Source organism: Solanum verrucosum, unplaced genomic scaffold (assembly GCF_900185275.1).
Source record: "Solanum verrucosum unplaced genomic scaffold, falcon-dt-bn FXZP01000028.1, whole genome shotgun sequence".
NCBI lineage: Eukaryota > Viridiplantae > Streptophyta > Magnoliopsida > Solanales > Solanaceae > Solanum > Solanum verrucosum.
This window is the reverse complement of record NW_026020183.1, coordinates 1,681,978-1,709,007: the sequence shown is the minus strand read 5'-3', so window position 1 is coordinate 1,709,007 and position 27,030 is coordinate 1,681,978. Positions and strand designations below refer to the sequence as shown.

At 34.5% G+C, this 27,030-nt stretch overlaps 1 protein-coding gene across 1 annotated transcript; it reads right to left on the bottom strand.

Annotated features, from left to right (window-relative positions):
• Positions 1 to 285: 285 nt before the first annotated feature.
• On the bottom strand, positions 286 to 3,851 carry LOC125829290 (squamosa promoter-binding-like protein 16). The gene is made up of 4 exons (XM_049508535.1): positions 3,464 to 3,851; positions 2,514 to 2,750; positions 1,206 to 1,339; positions 286 to 1,065 (listed from the first exon to the last, which is right to left on the bottom strand). Exons 2-4 carry the CDS (start codon positions 2,714 to 2,716, stop codon positions 443 to 445), a joined length of 960 nt encoding a protein of 319 aa, XP_049364492.1. The 5' UTR covers positions 2,717 to 2,750; positions 3,464 to 3,851; the 3' UTR covers positions 286 to 442.
• Between the last annotated feature and the right edge of the window lie 23,179 nt (positions 3,852 to 27,030).

Here is a 27,030-nt window from a genome sequence, read left to right as displayed (position 1 = left end):
GTTGGTAAATGATGAATGTACCTTAGACCCTAGAAGGCCTCTTCTATATAAGATTACAAATGAACATTATATTATTCAAACTAAGGCATAGTCCAAAGTGTTCTGTTTTTTTTTTTCAAATAGAAGTGAATCCCTATTGTTGATGGTTTTGTGGTCCCCTTGTCTATAATTTTCAGTGATAATGATGGTTTTTATTGATTTCCCAGAAAGCTGGAATATTTGTTTTCATTAAGAAATTTTTGAATATTTTTTCGGGATAGGATGCAAAATTCAGAGAATAAAGAAGAGAGGAGAGAATCGTCATAATGAAGGGAAAATATAGAAAAGTTAAGTGATATATCACACAAACATTCGACTCTAATTAGAAGCTAAACATTCTGAAATGGAATACCATTTGGTTGGATGGATTCAAGATTAACGGAATATCCTTGATGTTAAAAGTTTAGTCCCACATAAAGGCTAGTGTTTGCTGAGAGCCACCACTTGTAGATGATCCATCTTGTGCATTTTGCAACATATCATGGAAATGGAGAGGGCTGCTGCTGTTGCTAACATGTGAATCTTGAGGTTTGCTATTGAAATCTTGAGCAAAAGGGAAATGGCTTAGACCATCATACTGCAGGCCCTGTGACTGGGAACGCGGGATAGAGGCAGGCTGCTGCACCATGTGACTCAAACCAATCTCCCTAGTTACAGCGGGTGCTGATGACAGAAGAGAGAGAGCACGATCAGAATCAACAATATCATTTAATCCACTGGAGAAGATCTTTTGTCCGCTGCTAGAAATTCCTGCTGCAGAAGTGGGATGTTCAAAAAGTGGCTGGCAGATTGAAGAAGATTCAGTCAGACTATGATCACTGCCTTGCATGAACTGGAATTGGCTTCCTCCTGTATAGCTATGACCCGAAGAATCAGGGAACGAGTTTTGACTGTCCATACCATTCATATGTGATTGGTTGTTGTATAATACCATATCACTGTCTGTTTTGACAACGCCAGCCCATGCAGAGCTCACAACTGCACTTGGAAATATTTGTTGACTGCTAAATGACAGGAGTTCCGATCCTACAATGATTCAGCCTTTTGATCATACCATCATTTGAATAAACATACAAATATAATAACGGTATCCAATTCTAAGAATAAGGTGGAAATGCATTCATGTTTCATTTTTTATTACTATTATATAAACAAATGACCCTAACCTTGTTGGCCAAAAAGTAATCCAGAATTTTTTGCCATAGAATCTGGCTGAGGCTTCCTTCGACGCCTGTTATGTCCATCAAGACGTTTCCGACAGCTTCTCTTTCCGTCATCAAATTCTACCAATGAATGAAACCTACAAAAGGATCCGATCAGAACGAGACAATGCTGCAACATAAATTTATTGGGGATGGGACAACTGCAGAAACCTTATAGTCAAAGCTTCCATTATCTAAGCTACTATCTGAAAAATAAACAAGCAGACAATCATTTAGGACAGGACTAACTAGCAACTTCTATTCTAAATTGCTGATAAAGCAGAAGATTTCTTCTAGGTATCATTACATTATAAAGGGAAAAATTCTGACTCTTAGAATTGAATGCAATGCATCAAACACCAATACTCCTCTACATGCCAGAACTCGTTAATCTGAGCTTCACGTTGGCAGAAAGAAATGGAGACAAGTGAATTCTAACTAAGAATTAAGATCATGATCTATTATAATAGGTTTAATCCTTGCACTAAAATTTTAGCTCACTTTCTCGATTACCTTCTATGCCAATCTAGACACCTCTCTAATTACAATCTTCCGAACTATCTGGTGGACCAAGGGTCAAGAACAAAGTCACAAGTCTAACTTTGGGAGAAAGAAGAACGTCGTTATTCTATACAGGCATAAATAAATGCACTTGACTCTGCTAATTTACGCTTCTTCCGAGGATTGAACATCTTAGTTTGCTCATTTTCTAGCCTTTACAAGGAATTCCAACATTTAAACGGAACAAACCTTGTCACCAACTCTATTACATCAAAATTGTTTACTAGCTTGGAACTTAACGTTAATTAACATAGCTTGGAAAGCATAGGAACTAAGGGAAGAGCAACATGCCACCAGATTGTCATACTATCCATTCAAGTTTCAGTTAACCTTCCTAATTAATGTGCCTTCCAAATATTGAACAACTAGACATTTTCCCTTACACAGAGAAATTCCAATTTTTAACCGAACAATTGTCTCCAACGCAATGAACATGGAGTAAACAGAACCTGCCTTTCATGACTGCTTGATTCCTTACTTGATCCACGGTATCACTTGTTTGAATGCATTAGGGCATAGGCGGCGCCAGAATTAGGAGTTCTAGCGTGGAAAGCATTTCCACGGCTCCTTTTGACTTAGGGGTGAACAAGTTAATATACACATATATTTATTTAATATTCTTATACAAATACAGGGTGTACAAAAAGTTACTGGGTTAATCCAAACCCCCTAAGATGACAACAAAATGAGTCAGAGAAGAAGAGGCATTACCTGCTGCATTGCTGACAGAAGCGTTGGTCTCGACCTGCAATGGTGACTTTGGCAGTCTTTGAATGCACCTCACAAACTTTATGCCGGCGATGATACTCTCTGCATTCACTGAGGTCTGCATTACACCCATCAACCAAGCAATGAACTATATTCCCTGGTGCCTTGGCCCTCTTTGATGATGATGATGATGATGATGATTCCATCACACAATTCAATTTTTGCCTCTAAATTCTTGACCTGAGTTAACAACAACGTCACAAAATGTGAAGGAAAGTTACAATTTAGCTTTTAGTCCGCCCCAAGATCTTAATCACCTCATTTTCATGCTCATCTATCCACCTAGCTACTCCAAGATTTTCATCACATCAAATCCAATAAAACAAAATCGAAACATTTAACAAGATCCAACCAACCATACCTCAGTTTTCAACACAAAATGTAAAAGATGTGCAGATTATGTACCTCAAAATCAAAACTACTGACAAACCATTTTCACTAATGATAAACAAAACAAGAAAATGACCAAGTTTGCAAAAAGGAGGAACATGTAGGTAAAATTCTCAATAACAATACGTGTCAAAATAGGGAATTAAGAGAATCTTGAAAAGTTATCTCAGATATATATAAATTAAGCCACACTCTTAACACAATAATGTAGATGTTTTCAAACTTTAATCATACGGAGTATTATTATAAATAAATTAATCTACTGTCGGCTGAAGTCTAATGATTGAATAACCTTCCAAATTAAAGTAACTCATCAGCTGGACCAACCAAAATCCATAAAGGGAAAATAAAAGTGCCAACTGAAATACACCACAAAGAAAAGCAAAATCCAATAAAATTCACTACAATGTCAAGAAACAAGTGTAAATTTAGTTAGAAGAAGAGGAAGGTTATAAAAAGCTACAGTGTAAAGGAACAATTTTTAGGGGAAAAAGATACTTAACTGTACTTAAGTTTCAAAAACACAGTAGAGATTCTTGCAAAGACAGAACAGAAAAAGATAAAAGGAAAAAGGGTGACAGTTTCTTTTTCTTTTATCTGTAATTTGACTGTATAATGTACCCCTTTCTTGGTTATAAGATGAAACTAGTCTTTTGGATGGAGTAAGAATCAATAATACTTGCTAGTTATAATTAAAGACCCATTCTTTTGAAAAAAAGCAGAGACAAGTGTAAAGGAAGAAGTCTGACTTATTCTTTACAGCCATTCATTCACTGACAAAGACTCCATCATAGACCAGTAAAGTGGCAACTGACAAAAGATATGTAAAAATAGTGTCTTGTGACTTGTTACTCAGAAACAATGGTATGTGGTCTCTGATTAATGGGTAAAAAAAAGGGACTTAATAGTATAGGGGTAGGGATGAAAAATACTCACCAAACTTGAAAAGAGTGAGGATACAAGGAATTGAACTTCTATGTGAGAGTTGGAAAGAGTTAAAAGATTGCATCACTTTTTAGGTTAATAGCCAATAGGCATAGGCGCATAGCTTTATTGGGTTGCTTGGTTGGGTACACGTTATTTTAAAATAAATTATTTTATCATATATATGATAACTTATTCCATTACTATACCAAAAATAATGGGATAACTAATTTAATGACTACCTTATATATATACCTATAATAAAACATGGGATAAAATAATTCTATATTTTATTCTGAAATTATTATTACTTATACCTCACACCAAACAAATCTAAGGATTAGTTTGTTAACTAGTTACAATTATTCATGTATTAGTTACGTTAGTATTAGTTATTTCATTTTCTTAATTATCATAAGATGATAGATCACATATTTTTTTATAACCCATATATTATTTGTTATGTGAGTTTTTAAGTTGCAAATTATATATAAATAACTTACTTCCTAATTAACTATCAAAATTTAAATTCCCTCCGTTCCTATTTAGTTGTCACCATTTCACGCTCCTAAGAAACTAGGTGAATTTATCATTATAGCCTTATGTAGTGTTTTTTTGAAGTCAAGTTTCCAATAAATGAACATAAATTAACTTATTTTGATTAATTAATAAATTATTAAGACTAATAATTCTTAAGAATACATTAAGAAAAATAGTGTCATTTATGTATCGATTATGTGAAGTGACAAGTATTAAAGAGTTCTCCCTCTGCCTCAATTTATGTGACTTACTTTCCTTTTTAGTTAGTTCTAAAAATAATGACATATTTCTACAATTTATCTTTAAAATGTCTATTTTATCCTTAATGAAATGATTTTTAGCCACACAAATTTTAGAACTTTTTTTTCTTTCTTAAATTTTGTGCCAAATCAAACTAGCTCACATAAAATGAGATGGAGGGAATATAATTTATTGAGAAGTAAATAGATGAATGATTAGTAAGTATTTAAATATATTTTGAAAAGTAAAAGTCAAAGATGAAAGAAAGACCAATAAACGAGTGGCTAGGAAAGGGACAAGGAGGCACGTAGCTTTCAAGTTTTATTACTAGTATATATTGTCTGTGTTTTGTGCGTGTGATAATTGAGAATGAGAGATAAAAGCGCCAAAAACAAACTAAGAAAAAGGTTGGTCTTTTCAGTTCCCAAGTCTTTGTCTGTTCCCTCTATCCCTTGCCGCGGTTTAATTCTACTCCATCCAAAACACTTCTATTGGACCACTTTTATTTTCCACCATTTTAAATTTGATATAGTAGAATCTATCCAAGTCTTCTTAAATTCATAGTTTTAATTTATGTCTTGTGAAAAAATTGAAATTGAAATTTATTTTTTTTAAATTAAATTGAAAAGAAAATCAAGACTTAATTAATGATACCATACAAATAATATTAAAATAATCAAAAAGTAAAATAGAAAGATGAATAGTAAATATATATAATGATATATTATTAGATTTTTTATATATATATTGAGGGCTAAATATAGGGACATGAAAAAAACATAAAGGACAAAACTTCTAAACATTGCATATTATTTTAGAAATTACCATCTACCTCGACGCGATTGTTGTTGTTTATGTGTACCTGTTCCACACATGGTTGGTACGTGTGACCTTGTTGTTCTTTGAGGGTTGTTAATATCCTGCAAAATTAAATAACAAGGCCACACGTACCAACCATGTGTGGAACGAGTACACATAAACCACAACAACTGTGTTGAGACAGGCGATAATCTCTAAAACAATATGCAATGTGTAGAAGTTTTTTCCTTTATGTCCCTATTTTTGTCCTCAATATTTATATTAAAAAACTATTAAACTTGACCGGACCACTTACATTTTTATTTACATATTAATAGTGAAAATATAAAAAATAAACACGAAAACACAACAATAAACGATTGAATAAATAATGAAGAACAAATACTAATTTTTATTTTAAAAAACGCCCTTTTTTTAAAAGCCCATGTCAAATATGAGCCTTGTAAGGCTCATGCAAATATGAGTCTTGTATATACAATTTAACCTCGTCTGCCCCTCCATCCAAATGTTACTCTTTTGATTTCATACTCAATTATTGTTGTCCTTTTAAAAAATTTGCTCTATTTTTAGCCTTTTTTGGCTCCGAACTCCTCTCCTAATTACTACAATCCCTCTTTGATTATTTTTTTTTATAAAAAAATTATCACATGACACTCTAAATAGACAAAACATTCCATCTTGACAAAAAATAAAGGGATAAGACACAAGTATTCCCTAGACTATGACCGAAATTCCAGAGATACACCTAAACTTAACTAGGGTCCTAGTTAAGTTTAGGTGTGACTCTGAGATTTCGATCATAGTCTAGGGAGGGGGAGGGGGAGGGGGGGGGACTGTACTTGTGCCTTATCCCAAAAATAAATAAATTATTAGAATTAGTTAAAAATTAAAGATAAAAGTTTCACTATCCCCAAAATAAATAAATAGTTTTTTTTGTAAAAAAAAAGATCAAAGATAATTAAAATATTTTTCTTATCCCACTCCACCACCTCCTCCCACCGTACCCCCGACCCCCCCCCCCCCCCCCACCAAATATTTTTCTTAATTTTTTATATTTCTTCTATAAAGTTTTTTTTTTAAGAAAAAAAACATCTTACTTCATCCCCTCTTCCCCCAAACCCTCCCTCCCCTCCCTCCAAAAAAAAATTTTGATAATATTTTTATTTTTTTCAGAAAATTCCTACCCTAATTCACCTAACTCTCCGCTCCCAATTTTTTAAATCTCATATTGTGTTAGAGATATACATATGTTTTTAAGAAAGTATTTCTACTTGTCGCAAGATTTTTTAAAAATAAAATTTAATTTCTATTAAATTCAGTATGCAAGTAGGAAAAAATTGTCACGAACCCATTTCTCAGGTCATGATGACACCTACTACACCCCACCAGTTGGTAAGCCTAACCCTTAACCCCAACCCGCAAGCAACATGCTATTAAGCGGAAGATAATCAAAAAGAGGCAATAAGCTAATAACAATGCAAATAAAGAGAGATCAATTGAAATAATACAAGAAATCATCCCCAAGACTTGACATCAGTCAGTAATAGATGTCACGACCCGAGCTTACACCCTGGATGTGGCCGACACTCAAGAACCATTGCTGGTCCCCAAGCAAACCCTCATCCTGGCTGACTACAAGCGGAAGACTAACTCAAGCATACATAAGCATTAAATTGAAAGAAATTCATTGACATGAAATACTCAACTTAAAAAGTCTGAACAATACTCAAAAGAAAGTAAATACAAAAAAAGTCCTCAATTCTGTCTATCTATGAAGCCTCTACTATTACAAAAGGATATTGAAACAAAACCCATGACATCTCCAAACTACTATAAGGTAAAGGTGAAGTCCTCTGGAATACTAGAAGGCTCACCAAAGCTGACTGGAAGGTCAAATGATCTCAACGAAACACCTGCTGATGATCTTGAGTACCTGTATTTAATTTATGAAACGATGCACGCTAAATGGCGTCAACACATTGAATGTACAAGCATGTAAGGGGAACCACTAAAACATAACATACAACTTGAACTGATAGAAAGGAAACATACTCACCTCGTCCCAACTCAACTCAACTCAACTCAAGAATACTCAACTCAATATGAAAGCAACAATAGATATACATGAAACTTTTTAAACAGTAGATAATAACTCGAATGTATATGGAAATACAATAATAACTCTTTACTCTTACTTGGGAGATTCTCTAACTGATAACCATCACTATGAGCTATGTGATGATACAACAGCTCGCTCACGCTACCAGAACTGTCCTATAGTGTAACACCCTGTAGTTTAGTAGGCAAACTAGGGATAAGCATGAGGGCATCAAGAGCCAAGGCAAAGGGGCAAGGGCCAAGGCTTCCCCACTTCACGACCACCACCACGGCTCGTGGTCGCTAAGGAAGTAGCCCCTATAAAGCTGCCTCAAAATGGCTCACCTTCACGAGCCACTTCACGGCCCGTGGTGAAGACCACAGCTCGTGGGAAGGCCAGTGAAGGTTCCTTAGAGTTTTGGAGGCCAAGACATCATGGCCTAGGCACTTACCAAGGACCACGGGCAGGACCATGGCTCGTGGAGCCAGCCGTGGTGCCTGAGAGTAGGCTTCCTAGTGAGGGCTAAATTGGGAAATTCATTTTTAAGTTAGATTTAAGTGAGGTCATTTTTCCTAGACTTAGTACACCTATATAAGCTATTTTAACCCTTTAACCTTCCCAATTAGGTCATTAATTCCAAAACCCCAAAAGAATCCCAAAGTTCATCCTCTCAAATATTTCTCTCTCTAGAACTTGAAGAAGAAGATAGAGTTTGAAGCTAGGTCAAGATCAAGGCACCAAATCTCCAAGATTTTGAGGGCATTGTGATCAAGGTATGATAGCTCTTCATCCATGGGCTTCTTTCATCCATGGAGTCCCCTAGTTTTCCCCAATTGTGAAGATGAAATCCCCAATTTTAGTTAGGGTTTCTTCCAATATTATGGGTATTGTTATATATTGATCCAATTGAGTGGATATTGATTGTTTATGATTGAATTAGTAGTAAATCATGTTATTATGATGAAATTACATGTTTACATTCCTAACCCATGTCTTGAAAGATGAAATTGAAGTATGTGGGTTTTGTGCCTTGAAAGGGGAGATTGAGGATTTAGAGATAATCTTCTAGGATTGATGATATGTATAGTAGATTGTTTGAGATTAGGGCATATAGATATGAATTGAATGAGGTTAAAGTATACATGATGATATATGATTTGTATTGATTGAGATTGGGGCTATATGATGAATTATGACTAGAATTGTTTAAGAGTAAAACATATATGAGAAATTATGATTAGACTTGTCTTAAAAGTTAGGCATGTATGATGTTTATGAGATGTAATGTCTTGAGAATAAAGCATGAATGATGACTTATGATTATTAGGGCTTTTAGAGTAGAGCTTGCATGATGAACTATGATTGTTGAGGCTTTAAGAGTAAAGCTAATACCATGAATGTTGCACTATAATGGAATTGTTGTGGAAGGCCTTTACCCACATAATCCATACCATGAATGCATGAATGTATAATGTGAAAGGTTTTCTCACATAGAATGATTCTAGGTTGAAAGGTTTGCTCACCTAAAATGAATCAAGCATGTTAGACTTGGATAGCTTGAAATTGTGACATAAAATCCCTTCATGAATAGCTTGAGTTGGTAAGACAAGACCATGCATGGTTGCTTGAGTAGAAGATCTCATGGTAGCCTTGGACTGAGAAATCGTACCCTTCATAAGGTTAGTTTGCACTAGCATAATAGAATGCTTGCATGGTAGCATGCCTTGGTTAGGCCAAACCATTTCATTCGTAGCTTGGATTGAGCAATAGTACCCCTCTTTGAACAATTTGTACTTGCCTGATAGTATGCTTTACCTGGTAGCTTGGTCTAGCATAATATGGTACTTTTTCCTTGGTAGCCTTAAATTGGTAAAATCATAACCATTCATGAGTAATGTATGTATTGGAATAGTTCAGAAGTACTCTTCCATGAATAGTAGATATAGATAAAGAGGGACAAGTCCTAATCAAAGTATCATTATTATGATGAAACATGGTTACTTCAAGAAAGTATCGTAAGTATGTTTTTATATGAGGTTTGCTTATATGATGTATGCTAGCTTGGATTGTTGCTATAGTTGCCTTCTTTGATATGTTGACTAAAGGTGAATGTTCCCTTGTCTATGAGAAATAAGCTAAGGATGAGATCAAAGGATGATAAATATGTATGATGGCGTAAAGTGGTACTTAATATGGGTGAGATTATGGGATCTTATCCATGCATTACACAAGTATGCCTCGAGGTTACTTATGAAGTGGTTCTCTTATGTTATGAAGATCTAAGTATGGACTATGCTTACGAATATGTTGTATCTCTTATGTTTTTGGATTATGTCTTATGTTGACTAATGCTTATATTATGTCTATGTTGGTGATTATGCCTATGATTATGTTGTTATGCTATTGCTAATGTTATGTTGGCTATCATATTTAGTACATTTTGTACTAACACATACTCTTCCCTACATTCTTATCAAATGTAGGGTCTGGTGATATTGAGTTCCATCCCCGTGGCTAGGTTCATAGTAGAGCAAGGAGTGAAGACTTGGTGAGTCCTCAGAGCATCAATGATTTGATCACCTTTCCTTTATGTCTTTTATTTTTATGTTAGAACTTTTGTATGGGCTGAGTCCCAAAGACATTTATGGTTTTAGATGGTTTGAGACAAAGTGTTAAAGACTTCCGCTTGTTTTTAAAAGACTTTGATATTTTGAAAAAATTGTTTTAAATTTCCGCATCATTTCTAGTACTTTATGTTATGATATACTAAGGGGATTGTATGAGGCCTCTCGGGGTCTTGTACGTCTTGTTACATCTAGGGGGTACCCCTGGGTCGTGACAAACTTGGTAATCAGAGCACAAGGTTTAGAATGATTCTAGGATGTCTCAAAACCACGTCTAGTAGAGTCTTGTTCATAAATGAGAAGCGCACCACATTTATGAATAGGAAGCTATTAGATTATTAGGAAATCTCAATTCTTCATTCTCTAAGTCGTTCCATGGAGATTAGCTCTATAAGGTCTTTCTCCTAATTCTTACTTCCGATGGTCTATAGGATATGGCTAATACAAAGGTAAATGCTAGAAGAAACGAGGAAGACATGGTGGATCAAGAGGTTCCTCCACAAGCTCCACAAGCTTCGATTGACCCTTTGGGTGAGAATGTTACAAATGCGGAGTTTAGGTTGACGTTACAAATATTGGCCCAAGCCATGATGGCACAAGTTAATAGGGAAGTGGTAACACCGATGAACCCAATAGTGGGTACGACCACTTCAAGAGTGAGGGATTTTATGACGATGAACCCTCCGAAATTTTATGGCTCCAAAGTTGAGGAAAATCCTCAAGGGTTTATAGATGAGGTGTATAAGGTACTTGCTATCATGGGAGTAACCCCGGTAGAGAAGGCAGAATTAGCCGCTTACCAATTGAATGATGTTGCTCAAGTGTGGTACAATTAATGGAAAGAGACTAGGCCGGTATAGAGTTGGCAAGGGTACGGGGACTGGGGGACGGGACGGGACAGGGGACTCCTTGGCCGAGATTTTAGGGGATAAAAGTTCGTCCCATCCAGTCCTACTATATATACGGGATGGGACGGGATTTGGCAGGACAGGATGGGACGGGACGTGGGATTTTTATTTTTTTATATGTTAATTTATTTGTATTGAAATTATATGTTATTGAATAGCTTTTTTAGTTTATTTAGTTAATTAGTTTTCAATAACATTTTTAGCTAATAAAAAATGCTTAAGTTTTCAAATTTCAAATTTCAAATTTCAAGTTTCAAGTTTCAAGTTTCAAATTTCAAATTTGAGAAGTTCAAATTTGTATTTTAAATATTTTAAAAGAATTTAACTTGAAATTTCAAATGTCAAATTTCAATTTTTAAATTAAGTATTTTAAAGTTAGTATTTTAAAATTAAAATTGAAATGCAAGACAATAGTTATATAAAAAAGACTTGAATAAAGCCTTCAAATTTATTCAATAAAATCTAATTGCAACTTAGAACTTAGAAGTTACAATTTACAAATATTAGTGGAGTAACTAATCTACACAGCCACCTTCTAGAAAGGGTTCTGTTTCAATAAATTCTCATATGTAAAACTAATATTTGTTACAAATATTAGATGAGTAACTAATTTACGTAGCCACCTTCTAGGAAGGGTTCTGTTTCAATTAGTTCTCAGATGTAATCTAATATTTGTATTCTCCTTTAAAATTCAATTCTAATTGTCGCATCATATCGACGGTAACATCCTCCGGTGTTGGCAAATTTGCTAGAAACTCTTGTGACTGTAATTCATCATCACTAGATCCAATTACCACATTAATCCAAGCTTCTTGTTTGGAACTTAACCTTGGCAAATTATGGTTCCTCCTCTTAGCGTTGACCTAATCTCTAAATAAAACTGATGTTTCCAAACTTTCTTCCGCCAATGAATGTCTATGATCGCCAAGTTGAAACCTTGCCGCACTAAAAGCAGCCTCTAATGCAACTGATGAAGCTTGAATAGCTAGAACATCACGAACCATTTTGCTCAAAATTGGAAATGCAACGCTCCGCCTCCTCCACCGTGCTAATAAATCTTCATTGCCATCTCTGTCTTCCACTGTTTCTAAATATTGATTAAGATATTCTTCAAAATCATCACGGTTAGTAGAATTATGACCAAGAAAACCTCGCATATAACTTGAAATTTGAGCTTTACTCTGAGGATTAGAAGTTTGACCAACTTCTCCTTGAGTATTTCCTGTAGTTATATATTTTTCATACGAAATTTTTGCTAGACTTACACATTTCACAAGTTGGATTTTTTTTTCGGTAAAATTTCTAAAGTATCATAAAAAGTGTCAACAAGTCCCTGCACACCTCGTAATTTATAGTCAGGATGAAGTAAAGTAGCAGTTAAAAAATTTGAGGAATAGGAAAAAAATATTTTTAAAATTTTTCAGTCATACCTTCAATTGCAACTCTAAATTTTTCAATTTTTTTGTATTTAGAAAATTGAATTGAAATAACACGAATATTTATTAATACTGATGAAATAGTAGGATAATAAATTCCAGAAAACATGATTGTAGCATCATAAAAAAGTCTTAAAAATTCTAATAGTTCATTAGTTTCTTCCCAATCTTCTTCACAAATTCTCTCTAATGGGTCAGCATTATGAGCATTAAACACCATTTGTATGGGTCTTTTATATTCGTAAGCAACTAAAACCATTTCGTAAAAAGAATTCTACCTTGTTTTAATATGTCTTGGAATTTTTCTTGGTGGCAAATCACATAGTACACAACGCTCATTAAATTCCCTAATTCTAGCAGCTCTTTGAGCATAAAAAATCCAGGCAATAACATATTCAATTTTCATACAATCACATTTAAATAATGAAATACCATCTTGTACAACTAAATTTAATACATGTGCAACACATCTAACATGAAAAGAATTATCATCAATTGGACATAATCTAGTTTTTAACATACTAGCAACGTTTATATTATTAGATGCATTATCTAATGCGACATACATTACTTTATCTATAAGCATGTAATAATCTAGAACACTCAAAATATTTGAAGCTAAATATGCACCAGTTTTTTTCTCTACGCATTCTTTATAACTTAAGATTCTTTTTTGCAAATTCCAGTTATGATCAATCCATTGTGCTGTAACAATTAAATAATCACGTCCATTAACACTACGACAAATGTCTGAAGTTATAGACACTCTACAATCTAATATGCTAAATATACAACGAAGATATTGACAATGTTTACCTTGATATACAAAAACATCAGATTTAACAGTATTTCTTGAAAAACCTCTGTAAGTAGGATTATAAGTTTGTTGAATATATTCAACAAAACTGGGATGTGAAGGAAAACTATAAGGCAAACCACAAACATAAACCATTTTAGCTAAATTTTCGTGATCTCTTTCCTTATTATATTTACGTTGTGTTAGTGGACACTGGGGTTAGAAGGATCTAATGTTCCTTGAACCATGTTAGAAGCTCCTACCGATTCATTAACATTAATATCAAAATCATTAACTGGAATTCCTTTTTTTCTATCGGCTAATGATTTAGCTTCTTTATATTGAATTGGCACACAAGATAACAAATGTCTATTTAAGCCCCCCGTCCCACCTTGACCTCCACCTTGTTTATGTTTAAAAGATTGCTTACACTTATTACAAATAACAATAGAGTTTTCCTTCTCTAAAGTCATAAATTGCCACACAACAGAAGTTTTAGGGCATTGATACTTCACCTTCTCCCTTGTAGCAGGTACAAGGGGTGGGCGTCCACAATTTTGCTCCGTTGAATTTGTAGTTTCATTTGGAACTTCTGTCACCGGACTAGTAGGTGTATCTTCTAATTCCTCTTCTCCCGAACCAACTTCTACTTCTTTACCTGAATTTTCATCAAGATAAGGATTAATATCACCATAAATTTGTTGTAAAATTTCATGATCCAGTTGAGCATTTGAATCAATATCATAAGAAGTATCATCAACATAAGTAAAATCATTTGTATTAAATCTAACTCTAGACATTGATTTAGAAGAAGTACCACCACATTTACTCTTATTTTTTTCCTTACTATTTTTTTATTAAAATTAAATAATTTACTAATACCACTTGGTTCTTTCTCTTTTCCTTTACCGGTATTTTCTTTGCTAGAACTCATATTTAATTATATGTAAAGTGTAATATAAAAATAATAATAACACAAAATTAATGACGAAAAATAAAATATAAATATTATGAAACAAATATACCAAACACGTCTGCGTTAATAGCAAACGTTATAACCAATTTTTGAAGATTGTAGTTTGTTGTAACTTGTAATTTGGAACTCCAATACTTGATAGCAAATATGAGAATTATATATATTATGATATAATATGAAAATTTAGAATTGAAATATATGTATTATGATATAATATGAGACTTAAATGGAATAAAAAATTGAGACTTAAGATTGAGAGGATATATAAAATAGATGAGAGAACAGATGATTTTGTAAGAAATAATAAGGGATAGAGGGGTATTTATAATATTAAAAATGGGTTCAAGTGTATTTATGATAACTTGAGGGTTTAAATTAAAGTATTAAAAGTAGGGGGGTGATAGAGGGTGTTGGGGAAGTGAAAAAGGTAAATAAATCCGTTGGGGGGCCCAACTAGCTGTTGCCCCAACGGTCCCCAACAGATATAATTTTAAAACAAAAGAAATTAAAAAAAATTGAGGGGATCCTGCGAAACCGACCGGTTTAGTCGGGCCGGTTCGACCGGGACCAAAGGGTGAGCCGACCCCTAACCGATCCCCTATCCCGAACCCCTCCCAACCCGCAAAAACTTACGGGATCGGGTCCGGCGATTCGATTGCGGGTCGGGGCGGGCCGACCCGGTCCCCCTGCCAGCCCTAGGCCGGTAGGAGTGGGTCCTGTAGAGAGGGACGTGTTTAAATCGGCATTTCTATATAGGTTCTTCCCCCTTAAGATGAGGGAAGTCAAGGTGCATGAGTTCCTTTACCTTCGTCAAGGGAGTATGAGTGTGAAAGAGTATGCCCTTAAGTTCACCCAATTGTCTAAGTATGATCCATCTCTAGTATTCGACCCTAGGACAAGAATGAGTAAGTTTATGTCGGGTGTGTCCGATTTGATAAAAAAAGAATGTCGTATGGCAATGCTTATCCACGACATGGATATTGCTCGTCTTATGACTCATTGCCGACAAATTAAGGAGACAAAGCTAAAAGAGAGGTCTAGAATTGATGATGAGAAGTCCTTTCATGATGGGTCTGACAGATATGGTCGTTCTAGGAGCTGACAAATGTTTTTTGGACCAGGTTCTTTCAATGCTTCTAAGTATGAGGAGGATATGGTGTCTAAACCTAAACCGCAAGGAATTAGAAGTGAATCCCTATGGCCTACTTGTGCTAGGTGTGGAAAGAGATATGAGGGTAAATGTTTAGCCGGCGTAGAATGTTGTTTTAGTTGTGGTGAAAGTGGTTACAAAATGAGGAATTGTCCTAAGGCAAAGGCTAAAGGAAGAGAAGATGCTCCTAACCAAAACCGGTTTTATGCACTTCAAGCTAGAGGTGACCATGAGCTTGCTCCAAATGTGGATCCCGGTAAGTTGATAGCTTCCTAATTGATTGTTTATGCTTTGTTAGATTATGATGTCATTTTTGTGATATTTTGGTTGCACTCCTATTATGCTCCTATGTGATTGTAAAACCCGTATAGTCAAATTGTTAGTTCTCAAAGGAACCTATCCAAGAGTGGAAAGGGGAAGTCTATGCCAAGAGTTTCGATTATGTTGTCTTAAAGTTGACTTAAAGGGTTGTATGTACCACCTAGTTAAGGTGAGAGAGAAGAGTTCAAGTGTTGACCAACTACAAAGAGTTAGTTATCTTTTAAGATTGATCCTAAGTATGGTCATTATGTGTAGGGTGTTTAGATAATGCCTAGATATGTTCGGTTAGTAGAGTCTTGCAAGGGTAGTGTTATGGTTTAAGATGCTTCCGGATCGTCTTACGTGTTAAATGTGAAAGTTAAGCAAAGTATGGATCCAACCTTAGTAGAATTGAAATAAACGGTGTTAGGAAGTCCGTTGAGGCCTCCTCCCAAGGGGGAGATGGTGTGCCTAGATGTCAAGGTTGCTAAGTGACTTTAATGTTCATGACTAGGGAGTTGAGGAAAAAGGAATCTTTCTTAAAGGGAAGTTCCGGTAGAGATCTTAGACCGGCAAGTTAAGAGGTAGCTTCCGTGAAACTGTTAGGAAGGAATCTTTTAGTGAGGGTGCTATTTGGGAGGCCGAGGCCGTTATGATGTCCCGATATCCTCACCCCTTATCCTTCTACTCCTCCCCTAGCTTGAGATGATGAGTTCCTCAGTATTTGTTATGTGTATGAAGTCATGTGTGTTTTAGATGTTCCTATGATTTCCTTATGTGATAAATGTTCATGAAAACTTATGTTTTAAAAGAAAAAAAATGAGTTCATATGATGGATTTTCATCATGTTGTAGTGCATTATGTATAAGTTGCCTATAGACTTCATGAGATGAATTGATGAACATGTTTTAGCTAGGAGTTGAGAGTTCCTCTTCGAATGTGTGCTTTGAGAATCGGTTGCATATAGGCTTCATGAGTTTGTGTTGAGCATGTTTTAGCTTGGAGATGGTAGTTCCTCCATGGACATGATTAGTTATGAGATTTCATGCAAAATGGGTTGATAGATGTAGCTCCCACTTCCTTGTGTTGTGTTGAGTATGTTTAGCTTGGAGTTGAAGTTTTCCTTCTTGGTTATGTGCATTTAGATATGTTGCATACATGATGGGATGTTAGTCTAGAGTCGTTTGTTTTAGGGGATGTCTAGATCGTCATTCAAGGATGAATGTTCCCAAGGGGGAGATATTGTAACACCTCGTAGTTTAGTAGGACAGCTAGGGCTAAGTATGAGGGCATCAAGAGCTAAGGCAAAGGGGTAAGGGCCAAGGAAAAAGGGCAAGGCTTCAATTAGGAAATTACGAGTTAAAACCAATTCATTGTAGAAATTAGATCAAGTGGGTGGATGATTCCACCAAATTTACAAAAGGGGATTTGGTATCAATTAACACAATTAAACTAAAATCAGGGATTCAAACTATTAAAAGACAATCTAGGGGTATGGGGATCGGTATCGATGTCAAATAAGGGTACATGTGCTTGCTCAATAATGCTAAACTATTGCGGATAAGCTGGGTAATCTTCAATGACACTAATCTTCTTTAGATCTCATAGCATCATAACATAGAATCTTCTTTCGGTCTCATCTATGTCGATCACAAATCAATCCAATACCTTACTAGAATCTCTCTTTCGAGCAGATTTGGCAACAAGAATCAAACCACAATCTCTTTAGATAAAGCTATAGAAATTAACCCTAAATTGCATGCATGAAGCTTTTTACCCACTTGAATTAATCTCTTTCGAGCATTAACTGAAGATCTAAGCTAGGATTAAGTTTGCAACCTTAACCCATAAATTAACTCCTTGCTAAATAACTCAAATTCAAAGAAAAACAGCAATAAAAGAGAGCAAGACACAAGACCTACTAAATTAAATCAACACCCAACCCCATAATTACACCCCTAAAATTGGGATTTTAGCCAAGCATCATAAAAGGAACACAAAGTATACTAATTATTTTTTCATCCATTGGAGAGTTGAAATTAAGCAATAATCTTCAACACCCACTTTGATTTGAACCTCATATGACATTTAGAAGGTTGTTCAAAAACCCCCCAAAAACTAAGAGTATTTCTCAAAGGGTAAAGAGACTAAAATTCTCAAGTCTCATACAAAAACTAATTCTAAAAGTTGATACTAAAAATCTCATTCATTTTCTCTCTCTTTTCCACTATTTATAGTTTCTCCAAAATCAGCCCAAAATTCCTATTTCGTCCCATTCATCAACGTTAGTCAGGCTCGTTTTTCTAAATCGGTGGATCGCCGATTGTCTTTTAGCTCGCCCTTCTTTTGCTTTAGGATTTAGGTGTTTGGACCTCAGTTGGAGCACTAGGTCAAGTCATCCTTTCACATTCCGCGGATCACTGATTACCACCTTGTTCGCCTTTTCAGCTTTTTCTTTCAGCTTCAGCGATGGACTTCTAGTTCGCCCATTCAGCTTTGGCGAATTGTCGTTTCATCTTTAGTCCACCGACCTGCCTTGAATATTTTTAATTTTGAACACTGTCAACTTGGGCGAGGTCAAGCCACTTGGGCGATCTGTCCTTTTGGTTAGGCGACTACCAATTTGGAGTTTGTACTTCTTTCAATGATTTTGGCCTCATTTTCATGTATTCATCCTTGGCTTGTCCTTTAGCCTTCATAGCTGAAAAATATCAAAATATCACCAGAGTAAGACATAATTAGGCATTGAGGACACTAATTGTTGAACTAAAAAGGCCTCAAGTGAGTAGAAATCTACCACTCATCAACACCCCCAACTTAAAATTTTGCGTGTACTCGAGTAAATCAAGAACATAGTTAGTTCCAAAACAAGAAAATGTATGATAGAATAGAGAAGACCTAATCAAAGTAAACACCAATAAGTAAGTTCAAATTTTATTCCTGGCAACGACGCTAAAATTTGATATGCTTAAGATACACCCTAAGGTGATTTAACACACACTGTGAAAATATAGTAACTCCAATAAGTTGGGGTCAAATCCAACGAGAATAGGGAGAAAACAATATGAATTGAACAAATACTAGATTGATGATCTGATTTCTATTCCCTAAGAGTTGAGAATAGTTTGTGTAACTAAAACTAAAAACTACAATAATAACTAAAAAAGTTGTGAACTTATAATCTTAAAGCACTAAGATTGTGTCCCCACAATGGTTTGTGTCGTTGGTTGTTTTCATGCAAACATATATTTGAGTTCTAGATATGCATGTAGTCCATATACCATCACTCAATCTTTCCTAAGAGTTGAACGATTTATCTCAGTATGATGTTCTCATAAATATATGAGTTATTTAAATAACATCGATTGATTATACCATGTAAATTCAACTTATTCCTAAGCAAATCTATTATATGAAGATTAAGGTCTCGAGTTCATACCATGCTTCTTGTACCAAACCCTAATTCATTTTCTCAAAAAAATTAAGATATTATGGTACATGTCAATGTTTGCAACCACCAACTAATAATTAAGAATGAAAAGAAGGTTGATATCTTACTAGCTATCTGAAAACATGCAACACACAAAAACCTTATCAACTTTATTTTATCGCATTGGGTTTTACAACTTCATTAGAGGATTTAGCTACTCATGCTTATAGTAAAACAATAAAAATAACAAGTAGAAGAATTTATTAACTTACTTTGAGTATAAAAGATCGAAAGAATAATGATATTCTTCGCTCAAAAAAGTAGAGCGAGAAACCTTGAAACTTGTCCAAAAACATTCAAAATTGACGTGAAAACTAAAATTAAAATCTAACTTGCGACTCCTTTACAAAATAGACCAATAAATGCTATTTATAATGGTCCACAAAATTGGAATCCTAAAAATATCAAGCTGCTCTACCGACATGATGTGTGACCCAATCCAAGGCCATACATTGATTTGCGGTCCATGGGTTTCCTTTAAACTTGTTGTCAACTGATTTCTAGGGTGCTAATCTTCACTTTGTGGATTACCATACGGACCATACCTTGATTCACGGTCTACAAGTCTAGCCGTAGATCCTCCTATTAGTGTATGAGTCGTGAATGTGAGAGACGATCATACTTTTCCTAGTACCTTTAACAATTTTGTAGGGTCCTTTTGACACACTCTTTAAATATTTCCACAACTTAATATGTTGTATGTGACTTGTATAGTGACCATAGATCACCTTTTCTCCCTGTCGGCGCCCACCCGACTAGAGGGACTGAGAAATTAATTGAGTATAAAATTTATCTTCAAGCTTTACCTTATTTTGATCGTCGTTCAGAGGACAATCGCGGGGTCACTGAATGAAGTCCTCCATTTCTTTCGGAGGTGCTGACCCGCAGCGAGGCAGAAATGACTAAGTATCATATGGTAGGAAAGTGGAAGAGACCTTTTTGTATATGATAATCAAAGGGAGTGGGAAAGTTGCAGTAATTCTTTGGAAAAGCCTGGTTCTCTTGACCGATTGAACTACAATCCCAGGAAAATTAGGTGTACATCCTAAAATCAATTTAGATTCGAACCATTTAATTTCGTTGTTTTGTAAGAGAGAGCGTGGTTTCACAAACTGTATACGTGGTAGGGCCCGCTTCACAGTTTCCAAAAAATAATCTCCTTTTGGCTGTCTTGAGTTGTAAAATCTACAAAATAACATTCTAATATTAAAACTAGCGTAGAAACACATATAACTTCAAGTAAAAGACATAGGATGTACCCAAATTCGAATGTACATCATAGTGCTTGGGAACTACTTAGATATTACTCTACTCTTATTTAGAAATGACACTTACGGTGTACAAACACAGCATAAAAGAGTTGTACCAAAAGCAACCTAAATTGCAACCCTTACATATAAGCCAACAAGGGAAAGTACTAACACAACTCTAAAAAGTTGTACCAAGAGAATTGAAAATTGTACTATACCATTGAGCTCTATTACTGTTAAATAAACACGTGTACTACATATGTCCTTCTGCATCCTACGGTATGTTATTTTGATTCCTTTTCATTTTTAACTTTAATTATTTTTTTCATTCCTCATATTCTCACTCTTGGTGGAGAAGGAGAAGAAGAGATTTTGAAATGGAGGTATGGCATTTTCGGAGAGTAAGAGAAAATTGATGGAAAATTAGAGGAGAGTGATTCGAGTTTCGAGCTGGTAATGAAATTTTACATTTGGCTATTGAAATTGGAGGTAATTTTTCATTCTAATCATAATTTTTTGGGTTTCCCCCTTCCAGTGTTTGGGTTTAATTATTTTACTTTTTCTGAGTTGTTGATGTTGTCTTTTACTTCGTATGTGTTTTTAACGCGGAATTAGAAAAAAGTTACAGGTTCTCCATCACTATGAAATGGGTGCAACAAAGAAAGAAAGAGAATGAAGTAAAACTCACTGGAAACCTTGTGAGCTTTTGGCGCTCTTCTTTAACTGATTTTGCACATGCATGTACTAATTCACTATTTTGTCTCAATTTCATAGGCATATATGGTATTAGGAAGAATTCAATGATAATACAAAAAGGCTCTATTAGACAACATTTTTCTGCCCCTTTCTTTCTTTCTCCTAAAGGTTAGTACTACGTGTTAGCCGATAGTCACTTTTGGTGATTTTCCTGCCCCTTCCTTTCTCCATAATTTTGATAAGTTTATGAGAGATTAGACAACATTTTTCACTTTTGTGATTCATTATTTTCTTTTTGTTATATATTCTCGGCTTATTATTTAACTAATTCTTGATCGATTAGAATCTGTTTGGTTCATTTGCATTCTCGATTAGTCGAGTTGAACTCAATTAATATGCATTTCTCAATGTTAATGTACAAACATTGAGATGCAACACAAATATTTTTCATTCTCACAAGTCACAGGGAGAAAAAGTATGAACTCGAGGAGAATCTAGAGCACAGTTCAAACATTGGTCCTAATTGAGAAAGAAAAAGTAAGAAAAGAAGTTGTCACACAAAGAACATCCGATCAAAATGATGTAGACTTTGTAGCTGAACATTAATTAGGTATCAACATTATTGAACATCTATTGCAATCCTTCTTTTGAGGAAGTAATATATTTTATAGAAAGAACATCAAGAAGATGCAGTTATACCAATATTGAATATCTATTGTAGTTTTTTATACAACTATTAATTGGGTTGCAGCTTCCTGGTGCCATACAGATAGGGGTGTAAATGTGCGCTTTTAGGACAGAGCTTGTATGAGCATATGTTTGTGAGTCTGTGCTTGACACACTTGGTGTGATGAGGGGACAAAGACATGCTTTGAAGTTATAAACACCAAAAAGTCCAACTATTTGAGCTAATATTTATAAAAGCTTTTATGTGTGGACATGTTAAAGGAGAAACCTAATAAAATTTCATACCAAACTGTTTTCCCTTAATTTTTATTAGTAAGTGAGGCTAAGCATTGCCACTAAAAGTTTAGTTAAATGAATAGTGAGATAGTCTTTTGTAGTTCTGCTTTACATGAAGGTAGATAGTCATTTGTCTTTGATAAACATCTTTACTTTGTAATAGTAAAAACAAATTGATGCGAAGAGCATAGCTACTCTTTTAAATAATTTTATATAGAACAAATTGATGCCCAAAGCATGACTACTCTTCCAAACTATTTAATACATCTAAAATAAGTTTTTGACACACAAAACTTGATTTTTTTATTTTGATTCTTATACTCTCTTATGTGTTGAAGAAGAAAATGTTTGACAACAAAGGACATTTAGATCGAAAGAAGATGGATTTTTAGGCAAGGAATTTTTCGCATATACAAACCCTCCAAATATATATTTTGCAATTTTACTTGATATTGGAGCAGCAATTTTCACTTTAGTTCTTTCTAATATTTGAATTGTTAATTTGAATATTTGTAGACAAGTTATCACTAGGTTTGAGCATCTTTTATTTATCACATGATATCTATTGGGTGGTTAAGTTGCACAATAAAATTTATGTAGCGATTAGAAAAGGATGTCTGAGTTGATCCAGCTAAAAAGTTTAAGAAATTTGGAAAATTTACAGGCAAGAACGAAAGAAACACTATTACTTAGTTTGTAGGTAAAGATTCACCTCCGTGGAAAGGATGATTCATTCGGATCGACATGAGAGTTCAACTACATTGCCAGAATCCATGTTGTATATTTGAAAGAGGTTGATCTCCTTGCTTCTATCATGGTACACTCCTCTTCCCACCAAGTCCCTTTCCTCCTCGGTCCACAGAGACAAAATGTAGGACTGGTGCCAACAGTTCATCACGGAAGAAAGGCTACGTCACATCTATGCTTGCTATTTTTTCAGTTTGGGAACTCCGGAAGGAAGGCAATAGCAGTAAATTAGAAAACCTAATATCTCAACTGGCTGCTATTATTAAAAAATTACGGACTGGCTAAAAATTACTCGCGTCAATCATACATTTGTCACTCTTATTTTATTTCTTAGTTGTTGTGCTTACTCCTTCATCACCAAATGACTATGCAAAACATTCACCACATGAAAATATACAGGAAAACAGGTATTGCGTCTGAATCTTCAGAAAATTGAATCGTCCACACCTTTCAAAGAGTTGTAAAACGTCAGTCTACTTATGATTGTAGAATAAATGAATATACTTCTAACATTAAGATTTTAATGAACACTTAATGGAAAAAAACTATTGATTCAGACGAACATAGAGTAAATAATATTTAAGAGATTGGTCTTGATTGTATGAAATGCATAAAATCAAAAGTTAGGTGATCTCGTTTATTGGTGTTATTTTTTTTAAAATTATTTTATTTGGTTAGGCAACATTCATATAACTTCAAGTTATCAATTAATTAAATAATAGGGGGAAGAAAATCAGAAGAGATTAATATAACATTATTGGTGTAGATGATTATGCTAATTGTACTTCGAACCTTTGTTTGATAGCTTCTGATTGGTTTACTCAGAGTTGAAAATTAAGCCATCCACACCAGCAAAAGGATTATAAAAGGTCAGTCTACTTAGGTACCTGCAATTGAACTTAGATGAGATTATAATTGCAGGAAGTATCTTCCTTACTTTTGTGTTTTTTGGTGACTGCAAAGAAAGCTTTTTGAAATTATCAGCCGGTACAACTATGCTCATAGAGGAGATCCATCATAGGGAACTAACAAAGATGTTATTCAGCTCTTTTGCCACTTGATTTAGCCCAGGTTAGTAGTTCGAACTCTTCAAGTTGATAATTTTGAAGACCTAACCAAATGCTTGGTCAAAAAACTTAGCCGTAAACTTGAGGTATTGATGGAGGGTAAAAATTTTTGGGATGACTTTGCTAACTCTATAATTTGCATTAAACAAGAATTTTAGAGGCCTGAACCCTATTGCATTCAAATATAAGATTTAAAATTTTAAGGCTGAAGGAACATCAAAGACAAATGAAACTGCATGTAGCAAAATTTGCAATTCCTACTTTAGTCTTTTCTCTTTCAAGCATGTTTCTTCATCTTCTTTACCATTTTGAATGGTTCCAGAAAGCAATCTTGCTTTAGATGTATGCTTTCCATTTATTTGTTATCTATTAGTCTCTGTTATTAATTGATCTAAACGTCTTTGTTATTAAATATTGATTTAAAGGTAATAAATGTACATATAGTCGCTATGAAGATCCTCTCTTGTGGGCCACAAACACTTTTAGCTTCTCCTTTTCATTTCATTATCACTTTCTCTCGGTCTTCTTTAATTTGTTTCATTTCTTTTCATATTTGTAATATTTTTAGTGTTGAAGTGGTTTCTATATATTGCTATATTTTCTTTGTGTTCTTCTCCAATCTTGGCTTGTTAGATTCTATACACATTGAGTCAGAGCTTCTGCGTTATTCTTTCATCACAATGTAGGGATGTATAGCTTGAAAAAAATGATATTTAGGAACTTCTCTAAAATTGTGAAAACATTAGCTGATACCTCTTCTTAGATACTTGATTGGATTAACTATTTCATTAGAATCGATAATTATTATTTTGTGTATTCACTTTCTACATTTTCCTTGTTGTATTCCATATTTATAGATTTAAATGTCGACTACACCAGAAAAATAATTGATGAAGGTGCTCCATGTATTATTCTTTTTCTTGGCAGTAGTGTTTTGCAAGTTAGTTTGTATAGTATGGAATATGGACTTGAGACTAAAATTATGTTCTCTATCTGGTGTAAATAATTTCATGGAGAAGATAATTTTGGTTCTCCTTATTGTTGTATGTATTAGTTACTAATTAAATTTTTGCCTGTTGTGCAAGACACTTTGATCTTGGAGCTGAGTATGGAAGTGGAAGTGAGCGAAATTTGGGTTGTCAAGGGTCTCACATCTTGGTGAATTTTTTAACATTGCTTTTAAAATTTTTGTACATTTCTTTCAGGTTCTTCTCTGTGCATATTAAATGAAGAGAACGGTAAGAAAGTGAGAGTTGTAATTGCTAAAAACATTGAGAAGATTCATTAGCAAAGGCGGAATGAGAATTATGCCTCTATATTTCATGGTTGATGAGGAAACAGAAATCACGAAAATTGTTAAAATTGAATTTATCCTTTATTCATCTTCAGAGTCGATCCATTTCTCATTTTTAACCTTCTCAGACTTTTTCTTTTTAAGAACCAAAAAGACTTGTGCCAAAATAACAGATGCCAAGAAGAACAAAAGTTCAAATGAGCGAAAAAAATTTAAAGCGAAAGCGTTGTGCCAACTTGTATATCCATATATGTATGGGAGTTTAGTACTTCTTTTTCTAAGTGTGAAGGTTTCTGGGTATTTTAGCAATAAACTTTTTCCTTTTAATAAGCATATTTTAAAAAATTACACTTCAAGTGCTGCTACGGTTCATCCAATTAAATTGGAAAAATAGTATTCTCTTAGCTTCTCATATCATATGTACATTTGATCTAAGATACCATTACTTCTGACATAGATGCAATTAAATATTATCAAAATAATAGACAAATCAAAGTTTGATTTTTCTTTTAAGTCGTTTCATAATTTCAAGGATACACCAAATAACATGTTGGGCCCATACTGGCACGGGCCATGCACATCTAGTAATTAGATAGAAGGCTCATAATATTATCAAAATTTATGAATTGAAGGGTTGCTTTTGTAGGTCTATGAAAATATAAAATTCTTATTGATAAAGTATTATCTAGGATTGGCATCTCTATATATGATGATATCTAGATGTCTGTGCTGCAGAGATCCTCATCAAGAAACGTCTCTCACGTAGCCAAAACATGGAGTTTTTTACATCAGCTCGGATCCAGGCATCCGGTTCCTTTAATTTTGTACAAGTTCATCAAGCAGCAGTGATCAAATGGTGGACTATTGATTGCCCATACAAGCTCAAGCCAATATTGAAAGCAGATTCTACTCTTATTTTATGGCAGCTCTGAAAAAGAAGAAACATAGTAATGCATGGAGTACGTACGGTGTTTACTTAAAGGATTAACATATATTTTGGCCAAAGTAAGGTATTGTTGGCTTCAAAACATTCACTGGCCTCAGATATTCTTTGTAGGCTATAGGCGTAAGGTTTGAGGGCTGGTTAAGATCTGGTGCATGCTCAAGACTGAAGCAAGGAGGATACAAGATGGTTCAAATATCATAGCTGAATTCTGCATTTTTAACCACCTAGTTCCAGTAGTGATGGGAACTGATCCAATGGCCATGAATAAGATTCTTGATGGAATATTAGTACGGTGGTGAATGAGATAAACATATTAAGAAGGGGAGGCAATATGTGCTAGTGAAACGTGTGTTAAGAGAAGATACCTTACAATTTTCTTCATTTTAGATTCTAAACATTGACAAGACATGAATTAGCTAGGACGATCAAAATCAGTCCTACAATCCTATAGTTGATCGATTTCAGCACGTATTCAACAAGATCAAACTTCATCAAATAAAGAGTTTTAAGTTTCAAATTCAAAAGGTTGATCCGATCCTGCATATTCGCTAGTTTGATACATACAACTCTTCAGGGCCTCTTTATTTTCATTGTTTCATAACTCACAGTTTCTCATTCTACTTCTTCCTTGATGAGAGTTTTGTGGGGGTGTTAGATGGCATCAAGTCAAGGCCCTTGGATCTGCAATCTGTTTTTTATATTATGTTATTAGATAGAGCATACCAAATGACAGGATGGCATTGTAGTTGCTTTTCCGTTTTCTGCTTTTGTGTTGGTTTTATTGAATTGCTGCTAAGAGCCATTAA